At 36.5% G+C, this 12,901-nt stretch overlaps 1 protein-coding gene across 2 annotated transcripts in view; it reads left to right on the top strand.

Moving 5' to 3' along the window:
• The window catches only part of FGF14 (fibroblast growth factor 14), a 406,279-nt gene that overhangs the window by 297,203 nt on the left and 96,175 nt on the right, over positions 1-12,901 (top strand). For both annotated transcript variants that reach the window (XM_055803052.1, XM_055803053.1), the window contains exons 2-3: positions 3,688-3,798; positions 12,574-12,677. In XM_055803052.1, the coding sequence (XP_055659027.1) occupies positions 3,688-3,798; positions 12,574-12,677 (215 nt within the window). The remainder of the gene's footprint in view (positions 1-3,687; positions 3,799-12,573; positions 12,678-12,901) is intronic.

Genomic DNA, 12,901 nt, shown 5'->3' on the forward strand with positions numbered 1-12,901 from the left:
CAATTTTTAGCAACCACCTCTAATAACTAGAAGTCAGGACAATTCTTTCCAGGGTGGAGCATTACAGGCTTGTCACACTGAAGTGTTCAAAATCAGAAGTTAAGGTGCAAAATAAGATCAGTAAAAATCAGTAGGAGATGTTGAACTGTCCTTTGATTTTGATCCATGATGAAGTTTGCTGGTTTGGGTTCTCCCCCCCCCCCCCCCCCCCCCGAAGTCAAGGTGTTTAAAATTAAAGAGAAATTGTATTTTTCACATAATCACCTCAGTGTGGTGGCTAGGACTGTAAAAGAACTAGTAGCAAAATATCTGTAATAAAATCATGAGAGCTGGGAACTCTTTGGTTGTCTACTCACACCCTGTTCATTTGTGTTCTTTTGCCATTCCCTTTTTCTTTCATGTGAGAAGAAAAAGGCATGCGGTGTAAAGTAAGGGGTAAGAGTAATTGCTGGTCTGTCTACCACTGCAGTGGGAGTTAAAAAGTATAATGTATCCAGCGTCCATGTGGACAGATAGCATCTGTCTTCTGCTGGTGTTTCTGGGCCATGCTGGTCACTCAAAATGTGGTCAAGAAGAATTCGAGAAACTGATCTGTAAAGCACCTGAAGCTGAGACAGTAATATTGTTAAGTGACAATGGGTAGATAAAATGCTATAGAAACACAGGGAATAGTGAATTTCTCTTCTCTGCTTGCTGACCAGGTGCCTCAAAAAGGACCTGTCATTTATTTTTCTGCAAGGAGAAGAGATAAATTCCTTGCCTGACAGGATTGTCTGCTTCATCTTGGAGATAGTTGCCTTGAGGCTGTATAGAGTAGTCTTTTGACTACAGCTTATTATGGCTAGCATTGAAATTAATGAGTTATTTCATACACCTCCATCACTAAACCTGGGTTGCTTTTTGGCTAAGATCAAAGAAATACCATGCTCATTTCCTAGCTCCCCCCAGGTTTTGAGCACTGTACTGTTGAATTTAGTTATTACTTAGTTTAATTTGTGGATGCAAAGTGTTGGTATATATATTAATATGGTGATAAAGAACTAGTAAAAAATGCATGATCAAATTACTTTTCCGGAATAAAAGTTTTAATCTTGCTAATGACAAGGTAGGAACTTAAGGTACAAAAGATGTTCTTAGGAGGGTGGGTAAAAAGGGGTTTAACAATCCACAGGAAAGAACGTAAAGAGAAAGTTTCAGTTGCTACATTTCATGGGAAGAAAAAGACTTTTCTTTATTAGTTCCCCTTTACTAGTCTACAGAGATCTCCTTTGCACAATGAAAATATTAATTAGTATCACATTATTAATAGTAAATTACAGTTTTCAATGAAACATTCAATTGAAAGAGCCATGTTTTGGGACAGTTTTGTTCACTTCTCTGACAAATGAAACCATTAAAACTATATCAAGTGAGATATGACACATGACAAGGATCCTCTGGTCTCATGCTATAATAGTTATTATTTTGCTGTGTTTGGACTTGAGAGAACAAATAAATGGGGGATTCATACCCTGCCTCATCTCACATAGCCTGAAATGCTAGCTGAAGTGCATAGCTATCCACCAAATTATTTTTGTTCAGTTATAATTTTGGGTAGCTGGTAAAGCAGGGTTAACTTTAAATAATGCTTTTTGAAAAACATAGACAAATGATTGTGCAATTTATTGTTAGAAAGTAGATTTTATTTTTGAATTTAGAAAAAATAATAGAATCAGTATAAAGAACAACTCTGAAAGTCACTTCTAAGTTTCACGTTTCCCATGAAGCCATAGATGTAAACAGCTGGTGATAGTGAGTTGACTGTACTTTGCCTTCCTATGATACTTCTTTAAGCTAGATATTTATTCATCATTCTTTAGGTACCGAAACTGTTTTTCAAGATACTGATATTTTCCTGTAAATACTTTTTAAAGCTCTAGTTTTAATAGTATTTTTCTAGTATTTTTCTTTTGTCTTTTAAGACACCATTTTAATATGTGTAAAGTATGTTTAAAATCAATTTGGAAGTGAATATTGAAAGCATATGTTGATAGAAACAGTGCCTGTGTAAAAGGAACTCATATTTCATTTTTTAAATTATGAAAGTAAGACAGTACATTTAAAGAAAATACAGTTTATTCTATTGATAATTTTTAAAAATATTTGTTTCTGAGTATACTTACATAAAGACAGAGAAACTTTTGCCAATGTAAAAAATTACAGGAAGAAAAATTTGCAGTTAAAAGAAAAAAAAGATTGTAATGTGCTTACATGTTGATCATCAAATGTTTCTATTATTTCCATATCTCCAAAGTATTACAGTGTTAATATTTATAGTAACAGGTTTTATTATATTTACAGTTTAATCTTATATTCTTAATTTATAAGGGTTTATTGTTTAATATGACTTTGTAATTTGGATATTCAATAAAAACTTGACATTTCCATAATTGTTTCATGAAACTGAGCCTCTATAGAAAACTTCAGAGCATTTCACTCAGAGGCAGTTTTGTTTATCCGTGTTTATTTTCACCTCCCCTTAGGATACTGTAAGTAACCCCGTGTAATTGATTGTGAGAGCAATTATACATAATCCAAGGAGGATTTTACATTCTGGCCACAGGGTTGCATGGAAATAATTCCTGTCTTCTTTAGATTCACCTGTTCATTTTATTACATATCTGTCTCAAAGTCTTTCTGATTTTAGTTCATTATTGCAGGAGTAAGCATGATAAAACGTAAATGCTTTTAATGCCAATGTCCTCACAATTTTATGTACTGGCTGCCTGGAGTTGAGCCTAATAGTTTATGTTTAACAATATTAATTCCAGTGACACATGGAGGTGGTGCTGTTGATTTTTTTTTTAAAATGCGATGTCCTCTTCCTCACCACTGAACCAGTTCTGCAGCAGCTTAATTTGTGATTTGGGAAAGCACCATCACTGAGATGAATCATAAAGTTGTGGCTTAGCAGCCCCTGCCCAATTCTTGGCAATTTTCTTAAATGCAGAGTATTGAACAGGATAGCTTAACTGTTCAGCTACCTGAATTTCCCATATACTTTTAGCTTACTAAGAGTTTTTTTCCTCATTTGAAGGAGAGTTGTGGCTTGCCCCGACTGTTGGTGTTATTCCCTGGGGATTGGGAGAGGGAAGGTGAATGGTATCAACCTTTAGATTGGTAAAATATTTTCGTAACTCTTCAGATGGGACTGTTACAAATTATTCTACTGGATAAGTCCAGCACTTTTGGTAGAAAGTGAAAGGAAACAGAACTTTTCCTCCAAGTATCCTTAAAACTTACATGAAGTATAGTAAGTTACTAACATGTATGAAACAAGTAGGGTTTTTTAAATGTTTTGTTAGTGACTGTAAGGCTCTTTAGTTGTTGCTGAAATCTAAAATTTTTTTGCAGGGCTTAGCTTAATCTTGTTTAAGTCTTTTGACTACAGGTGTTTGGGGTATTCTTTTGTTCTGTGTTTTACCTGTGTTAATTATAATGAAGGATGTTGGAGGCAGAGAACAGGACATGCAACTGGCCTAATAATACTCTGTGGCAAGATTTTTCTCCATCAGGACCCATCCTGTTTTAGTACTTACTTTTAAGACAGCAATGCTGCTTCACCAAACTTCCTCCTACAGTGAGAGAAGTAGGGATAACTCTTGGAAAAAGTTTTGAGGCTAGTGACAAAATATGTTTGTCTTTCAGATCCCCAGCTCAAGGGTATAGTGACCAGGTTATATTGCAGGCAAGGCTACTACTTGCAAATGCACCCCGATGGAAGTCTCGATGGAACCAAGGATGACAGCAGTAATTCTAGTAAGTGACTGCCCCAGGGGAATGTCTTAATCGCACACGCAGACTGCATCACTCAAGTGTGTACGTGCAGACACAGTGTTAATGCCTTTGGAGGGTTTCTGAATGTGTTTTGTCAAAAGGAGGAGGGTTCTGTCCATTTGAAGCCTCATGACCGCCAGTATGGCTCATGCGGGACGTTGGCCTAAATGTATTCCCTCTGAAGGGGAAGGCGTAAATGCTGATGGACCTCAAGGGTGAGATATTTAGGCCAATGGTTGTCTTCTGGTAATTTTATTAAAATGTTAAAATTACATTTAAAATATTTTATAAGTAATATAATATATATATGACATAAATGTCTTATCTTGAAATAAATAACAACAACAACAAAAAGATGGAAACAAAAATTCCTTGAAAATTCTGATCATATGGGCCCTGATTCAACAAAGCGAACAAGTGTATGTCTAACTGTCAAAGTCCTGCTTAAAACACATGCTGAAGTACCTTGCTGAATGGAAGCTAAAGATCCCACAGTCCCAATACCAGCAAGAGTTCCAATGACTTTAAGAGAACTTCTGCCAATGTAGGGACTGTGAAAGTGGCAGTTTTCAAAAATATTGCAAACAAAAGTGGTCTTGAAAATCCATGGGTTGCTGGTTTGATACTGTTTTCCTATGATACTGCCACATATTTTTATTCAGTGAGCATATGTATGTTTGATAACTTCAGCTGCAAATGATAATTAAGCAAACCTATTCTTACTCTAGAAACGGTTGGTTTTTAATTTTCTGTTTAGCAGAGAACATTTGTATTTCGTTTATTTTAATGATAATGGCATATTTAAGTAACATTTCTGTGTGATCTTGAGGTCCATTTTAAGCAATTTTAATATAAAAGTTGTATCTTTCTATTATGCATATGTAAATAAGCCTTTAGTTTCCTCAAAAATTTTGGAATTAGGCTATAGAAATTAAGGGATTTGAGATTTCTGCTTTGCTTTCATTAGGTCCCTTTTTTATCTGTTAATGCACGGCTGTCATTTTTAACACATTTCATCAACAGGTAGCATGATCATCTGTTATTGTTTGGGGTTTTTTTAGAATTGATAAAAATAATTTATTAACATATTTTGATGTGTATTTCTCTGCTTGTTTTCCAAGTGTTGTTTTATATCACACATACCCCCTCTTGTTTCTTTTCTTCCCTTCTTCCCTCAGTGTGTCCATCTCTCATGACTGCTTCTGTACTGGACTAGATAGTAAGACCTTGTACAGACAAGATAATTATTGCTTTTTATAGAAGCTTTGTCTATATGAGGTCCAAGAAATCTGGCTTGGAGTGTGAGTGTTTCTCTCTCTCTCCTTCTCCTTCTCTCTCTGCCCATCTCTCTTATTTTCAGCTTCAGTGAAGAGGTGTGTATGACTGCAACAATTTTGGAATATTTCAATGTTATTTCTGGGGTTTTAAAATCTTAGAACTCTTTGGGCTTTGAATCTTTGCAAAACTACACCAGAGTGCCTTACTTTCCTCTTTTTGCTGTTGTCAGCTTTAAAAATCTTCCTTTATATTGCTTACTATGTCATTTTCCCTTTCTCTCCCCTCTTCCCTGCCTTTCTGGATTTCCATCTGTATGCCATATCTCTTATTCTTGTTATTCCAGAATATAGAATGAATACTCCATATTATAAATATTCTGAAATATAGAAATTGTCTGAACCTAACCAAATACCATATAGCAGTATTGTGTATTTTGGATAAATGCTGTTAGATAACACTGTGCTTTATTTCAACATGATTTTTAGGCTAATACAAGTTTTTTTCCATAATGGGATGTTTTTCTCTCTTTAGCTGGTGCAATTCACTATTTTTTTTCTTCATTAGTCCAATTTTACAATATTGTTTAGTAAAGACAGTTTAGACCATAAGAACGTAAAATTAATGTTTGCCAGGAAAGCATACAATTTCCACCTTGAATTTTGCAGGTATATATGTATCAACACTATATTAAGAGCTGAAAAGACTGATCCATCGGGTATACTCATGAATATATGAATATGTGCCTGTTTCTTTCATGCTGTCGGTCTTCCTCCTTAGTTCTTATCCCTTCCCACTCTGTTTCCTTCCATTTCCTGTTGAACTTTTTGTTTCCTATTGCTTTTCTTTATTGCAGCATATTTTGTTTTTCCTTTTCTCTTTTATTTTAAAACAGTATTTTTTTTTCCTTGATAGAATTCCTAGTATTTTGATATTTTGTTTTGTGAGCTCCTTATCATTATAATCTCCACCTGAAGCATTCCAGTAAATACATTTTGGCAGTTGCCAGAGGGGGAAAATCCCGATTCTGACCATGGAGCTTGCAGGCTGCCTGTTTAATGTGCCCAGTGGGCGAAAGGATGGACATATATTAGCTGTCAATAGGATAGGTAGAACGCTTACCTTGATAGTGAGGATGACTTCCATTCAAAGTGTGTTTCATGAAAATGGAGGAAATACAGACTGCCAAAGGGTGTGCATCTCTGCCAGCCTTCCACCATCTTCTGCACTATTCACTGTCCCTGAAGCCTGTGAAAGGGTCCTCTTCATGCACTGACCATCTGAGTAGCTGAGTGTTGGAGAAACCTGAGTGAGTGAGTAGCGAATGACAGAGAAGTGATTTCTCTCTTGTCTTCAGCATAAAACTGTTTGAAACTTAGTCATGCCACTACTTCATGTGCCATAGACAATTTGTTGTGTCAAGCAGTTAGAGTGCTTTAAGTTTAAATTCCCTTAAGTGCATATATCATTTTGTACTCATTTTACATGTATGTCAGTAAAGTTACACGCTACTGGAGTCATAGTGTTATAGAGAGGTAGCACAAAGTCAGATTAAGATGTAGTCTGTTCAAATTGAGTGATTCTGTTCACACCCATTTTATTGTTTGTCTTTAAAGCTTCTTGGTAGTCTCTTTACTGTGACTTTTTGCTTCTATCTGAAGTCAAAATTAGTTTTACCAGTGGTTTCAGTCAGCTGATACAGTGCAAGCCGTTGCTCTGTCTTGCCTTAATTCTGAGTAAAGGGTAGAGTCTGCAGGGATAGATGGCAATATTTGTAATGTATTGCTGTGCACAAACCCTTGATTGAAAAAAGAAAAAAGAAGTGACTGCTTGTAATTGCATCCCTGAACGTACTTTCGTCTGCTCATGTTGGTGGCCAAACTATTAGAACCCAATCTAAATAGACTGATGGGTTTCATGTCATTGTTTTAAAGTTGGGTTTTTTTTGGTATCTTTTCCAAGTTAGTGATGTTTTGTGACAGAGTATGAATTAATACACCTATTGGTTAATGGTGCTGAGGTTCCTTAAATCATATCACCAGACCAAAGCTGTTAGCTTAAATCATCTTGTGTGCAGTATCTACTTTTTTGCCAAACTCAGTGATCTGTGGAAAGAGGCTTTATTACATTGCTTTTCTTGGCTTAGCTGGTTTTCTTTTTCCTTTCTCTAATGCCTTACAGTTTCTGCTTTGGTTTTGTGGCTTGTTGCTAGTGATAGCAGAAGTGACTGTGGTTAAAGCTGTAGGATTAGTTACTGAGGTCCTACTCAGTGTAGTTGTCCCTCTCTAGCTCTAATTTTCCTGTATTTTACAGCAGTTCTTAGCGTTTCTTGGTGTGAACGGAACTTGCTTCAGTGTTGTCCATTGGCCTTATCATTATTAATTTGGAAAAACAAGCTCCTTCACAGAAACTGTAAAGAAATAGAAGAGACTTCCATGTTGTACTTGTGGTAACAAGTGTTACATTCCCCTCTGGTCTTCCTCGCCACCCAAAATGGTTCATTTTCAGGCTTTGGTCTATCTTCAAAGCTTTGTCTCATGAATGAAGGCTGGGTTTAGTAGGAAGACTAATTAATTGGAGAAACAGGCAATTCTGATTCTTTAATTTCGGAGATTGAAACCCTGAATCTCTCAGTGCTATGGCTTATTTTGATTCACCTGAAGAGTGTATCTTGGCCAGCAACCACTGCAAAAATTCAACATAAATTATGATACTTTCCGTAATGGGTGCTAAAACTGATTTTAACACTCAAATGTTGCTATTTGTGCCCCTTAGGAAATTACAGTCATGTTTAAAACAGATTAAAAGAGCATTACTCATTTGTAGCCTTATTTCATAAACAGATGAATGCTAAAGATAACATTACGCAAGCAGCTTTGATTTGGCTGTGCTGTACACATCTTTTGCTTATTTATGCAGCAACATGCTGTACTTCCTTTGTGGCGCTTGGTACCTGGTAGAGTTGCTGTTCAGGAAATCATGCATTCATTTAATATTTCTTTATTTTCATCTTTAAATGCATGATCCTAATGCTGTATTCATGTCTTCCAAACTGAATGTGGAAGTATTAACTTTTTAATGTCTTTCCAAAGTACCTACCACTATCATATTTTGGTTTGAAGATATTAATAAAATAATCTTCACAGCACCCTTGTAAGGTAAAGGAGATAATTAGACAGAAATAATGCACATGAAGATTAAAAAACAACACCTGCAATGATGTTGAATTTGGATTACTGAATGTTAAATTTGGATTACTGAACTGAAATATTTGCAGTCTGATTTTCATACTGTTTTTTACTGCGGTTTGTCTTCAAAGAATTACACAGGCATTTAGTCATCTATTTACATCACCTTTGGGAGTTAGGTAAGCCTGTTTCTCCCATCAGTATCATCTTAGTCAGTATGACAGGATCAATGCAGGCCATGTTCAGCCATACTAAAAAGTACGTTTAAATTAAGTCTTGTGTAATGTCAGGCAGGTAGAATGGGTTTTCTCTGTAAGAAATGGATGAATATAGTATCAACTTCCCTGCACTCATTGCCAATCTAAAAGATGTTCTGATGGAGTTGTCATTTTTGCCTGTAGGCCTGCAGATGGAAATCAAAGAAATAGTTGCCTTGATCTGATTGCAGATTTGGTGCTGTGGGAAGCTTTGTTAACTGACACAAGGGCCGTGCACATGTAGAACAGGTAGCAAATTTATAAGCCTCAACCAACTGGTCTATACCAAGCTTCTTGAGGAAAAAAGGTGATCTGTAATGGCAATTTTCTTGTAGCTACAAGCCAGTTGTATCTAAATAGACTTTCACAAGGATACGGAAATAAGACATTCAGATTTTAAGTTAATAGACATTAAAAAAAGGAAAAAGATATGTGGTGGTATTGTGTTTTGCTTAAGGAAGGAGTTATCAAAATGTGGACTTTAACTTTGGCTAAAACTTTCAGAGGATTAGAATCTAGCTCCAATTTATTCCCGCAAATCCCCTCCACCTAAAAAAATTACCTTTTTCATGCCAGTTGTTCCTATTAACTGCCCCCCTACCCCTCGCCCCGCCACTGTCTGACCTTGTGTGTGGTGAAGTAGGCTTGCAGGCTTAGGAAAAGGGAGAGAAACCATTTGCGTTACAGTTGTGGGTTAGATGGAATATAAAGCAGAGCTAAGAATGTGGGCACAGTCTCGGCACTGACAAGGTGAAAGGGTTTTACTCATACCATTTTTGACAATTGCCTCACTTGTTTTCCCTGATGTTCCCATGTGTTACAGTTGGATTTGCCAGGCTTTATACTTAAGCATGCAGCGTGGGAGCACAGAGCACCGGGCAGAATTATATTTCCTGGGCTATTCCCGGGTACTCCCCCTCTCAACTCATCTGTGGACTCACTGGGCTGGTTTTAGGTACATGAAAATATTCAGGGACATCACTCCCCACTTAGTTTTGGGTTTGGATCATTGTCTTAAAGATAGAGGGAAGCTGGGGACACAGTTCTGTTTCAGACACATTATCTTTGGCTATGCAGACCTGAAATGCCAGCAAACTCTGGAAGGCTTTCTGGTTTTCTTAAGGCAGGTTCTTATTGGAATGTGGTAACACAGGTGACTCTTAGGAAGGTTTGAAATGTATAATTGGGCGCAAAAGTCCTGCTCAGTAAAGAGTACTGCACAGCCATGTTCTGGAGGAAATTTAATTTCCTTTGGCCAGCTTCAGAGCATGTAAAAACCACATGCTGTGCCTTACTGGTGCATGTTTTGCTCACCTCAATATGAAGCACATTGCTGAGCGTTTATCAATCAATAACTGAACGTAGACTGGCCTCCCTAGTTTCACCCAATATTGAAAGCTGAAATATTGAAATATTTTAAATATTCAATATATATTGAAACTGAAATATTTTGTGGAAGTTACTAAATATTCTGTATGTACAGAATTACAGCATTTCAGATCATGCTCTAAAATTCTATGGTCTTAAAATAATTGTAGGATCTCTGACAATCTCTGATTAAAACTTTGCAGTAAAAGATACATTATATGCCCTCCTTCGTGCTTTCTAAATTCACCAACAACTATATGCCGCTCTAGGAGTTTTATAGGTTACATAAAACACTGCCATGTTACAGGGCTCTAATTCTCCTTCAGAGATGGTTTGGTTTTTTCTAGCTTTGCTAGAAAAAAATTTCTTGATAATACAGCAAATTATATCTACGTTCCAGAAGTTTTGACTGAACCACTATGATTTAGAGTTATTTTTCATTAGCAGTTTTCTATGGATGACTTGTCTTTTGTGTTCGCCTCTTCTCTTTATACAAATATTGTCTGTTTTTCCTTCCTGGTGCCCCCTCAATTGTTGCTGCCCTGCCTCTAGCATGGTGTTCAAATCCAGGTTTCCTTCTGGAATTTCTTTCCTTCTAGAAAAAAACCAACTCAACTGCCATCTGAAACCTTAGTTTTGTTGTGACAGACTCCCCCTCCACCACCCACAATAGCAGTTTCTCTGGTTTTGACAGTTTCATTTGAGGGTAATGGCTGATGTTAGTTTGTGGGGTTTTTTTTCTTAATTCCAAATGATATTGAACATTTGAAAGCCCTCAAGTCATGCAGTGTTTAGCCTATTTACTCTTAGGATATCTTGTCCATGGGTGCCATATTTCATTGGTTTACATTTTTTTATGTGTAGATTAGAGAGGGAACCTTGTCTGTACTCAGTATGTTGCTAGTGAGCAGCTCAGCAAGATCCTAGTATGGTAGAGACTTTTGGAAACCACAGAAATGAAAATGCTATATATTTGTACTCATTCTTGTCTGATGTTATCTCTTTTGGTCTTCTTTGTAAACCCATAAATTTGTTTTCTGTTCTACCAGAGCTGTTTTGAATATATTTTTCTTTCTACAGCTGTAGGAAGTGCTCTGCTTTATACTGGCTTTGTACATTCCTAAAAGGATCTTACGTTATGTATTCTTTTTCTGCATGGCAATGTTGAAGGAAAAGCTTTTTTCCCCCCATCCAGTTCTATCTCTAAATTCTAATAGTCAACCTATGGTTTTTTGTCAGTTGTAAAGATTTTATCATCTTCATCATAAACTTTCTGTGGCTTTTGTGTCCTTTCACAAACCAGGAGTTTTCACAACCTGAGAAAATGTACTTATCCACTGCAATTACATGACCCCTTTTCTTTTGATTTGGGCTTTACCTCTGGCGTTCTGGTTACAGATAGCCTCACAGGTGACACTTGCAGGTCACACCTATGGATGTCCTTCCTAAATTTTGAGGAACTCACTATAGGTGTTACTGTGTTCCTGAGACCTGGGTTGGTGGAACCATGGTCCTCACAATCTGTGTTGAACACACAGGTTGTGCTTTTGGTTTTCATCTAAGGACTTGTGAATCCTTGACTCATCCACAGTGGAAAAACACTTAGCATGAACTCTGGCTCATCCAGATCTTTTCTTCCAAGACTGTTTGATGTGTGCTTTGTGTTTGATTTCCTAGTATGAGTCAGTAAACTTTAGTAAAGGTGTGTGCTGTCATATTTTTAGAAGAATTGGTCAGTGTCTGCTACTTAAATAATTTTTTTGCTGTTGTTCTGTGGTGAGACTGGTAAACTCCGGCTCTTCGCACTGGTCTTTTTCAGACACTAATCAAAGCTGTGGTTGGTTTTGTTATTACAGAGGTGTATACCATTGCTAGAGTATCTGCTATTAGCTGTTTTAAAAATTATTTTTCTTCCCCAGAATTTCAGTATTTGAACATGTTCTATATTCACTCAATAGCATTTATACACATTTAGAGTCAAGCACATATTTTGGTGCTTTTCTGAACAACGATAAGCCTCTGCCATTCCCTGAGGTCTGTGCACTACTGCTTGTATCAAATATAGAAGAAGAATCATAGAATCATAGAAGATCTCAAGTTGGAAGGGACCCATAAGGATTCATCAATTCCAACTCCCTGCTTCTTGCAGGACTCATCATTCCAAAGCCAAAAAAAAATAATAAAAAATCACTGATCCCTTGACAGCAATCTTTAATGAAAGCACATCTTAATTCAAAATCATAAAAAAGTCTAAGAAAAGAAAAAGCTACTTGCTAGAACTTCTGTAGGATAGCTCATCTGTATTACCCTTACGATCATTTTACATTGATGAAGGAACTGTTGGGCTCTTTGACTCTTTTCAGATTCCCTGAGATACTTATGTCTGCAGCGCTGCATAAATGATTACACTCCAGTCTGCTGTGCATTATGTTTGCTAGGTAGCACTTGTGCCAAATACCAATCTATTGTGATATTTATTGCTAGATAGATACTTAGGCTTTAATTTTAAGGATTAACTTTACTAGAAGCAAGATTTTCTGTATTAGTTTAATTTTAAAATTAAAAAAAATTATATGGGGAGTAGTTTTCTGTCTTTTTACTAATGATGTATATTAGAATATTGTAATAACCATAGTATATCCACATCTGGTCATGTTTTTTCTTCACAGCTTTATTCAACCTTATACCAGTGGGACTTCGAGTTGTTGCTATCCAGGGTGTAAAGACTGGGTTGTATATAGCTCTAAATGGAGAAGGTTTCCTCTACACATCAGTAAGTACTTTCTGAACTCTGTTTAAGAGGCAAAGCTCAAGTTGAAATCTACAGAGAAATGAGATGCATATTCACTTTTAAGAAGTTCTGTGGTGTGTATATATGTATATACGTATAGTACAGACACCTGTGTACCCATGTACGTATGCAGCATATCTATAAACGGATTACAGTCAAAATTACTGTGTAGTGTGTATGAAAGTCTGCGAGTTAGCAGTCCTAAC

Source organism: Falco peregrinus, chromosome 4 (genome assembly GCF_023634155.1).
Source record: "Falco peregrinus isolate bFalPer1 chromosome 4, bFalPer1.pri, whole genome shotgun sequence".
NCBI classification, from domain to species: domain Eukaryota; kingdom Metazoa; phylum Chordata; class Aves; order Falconiformes; family Falconidae; genus Falco; species Falco peregrinus.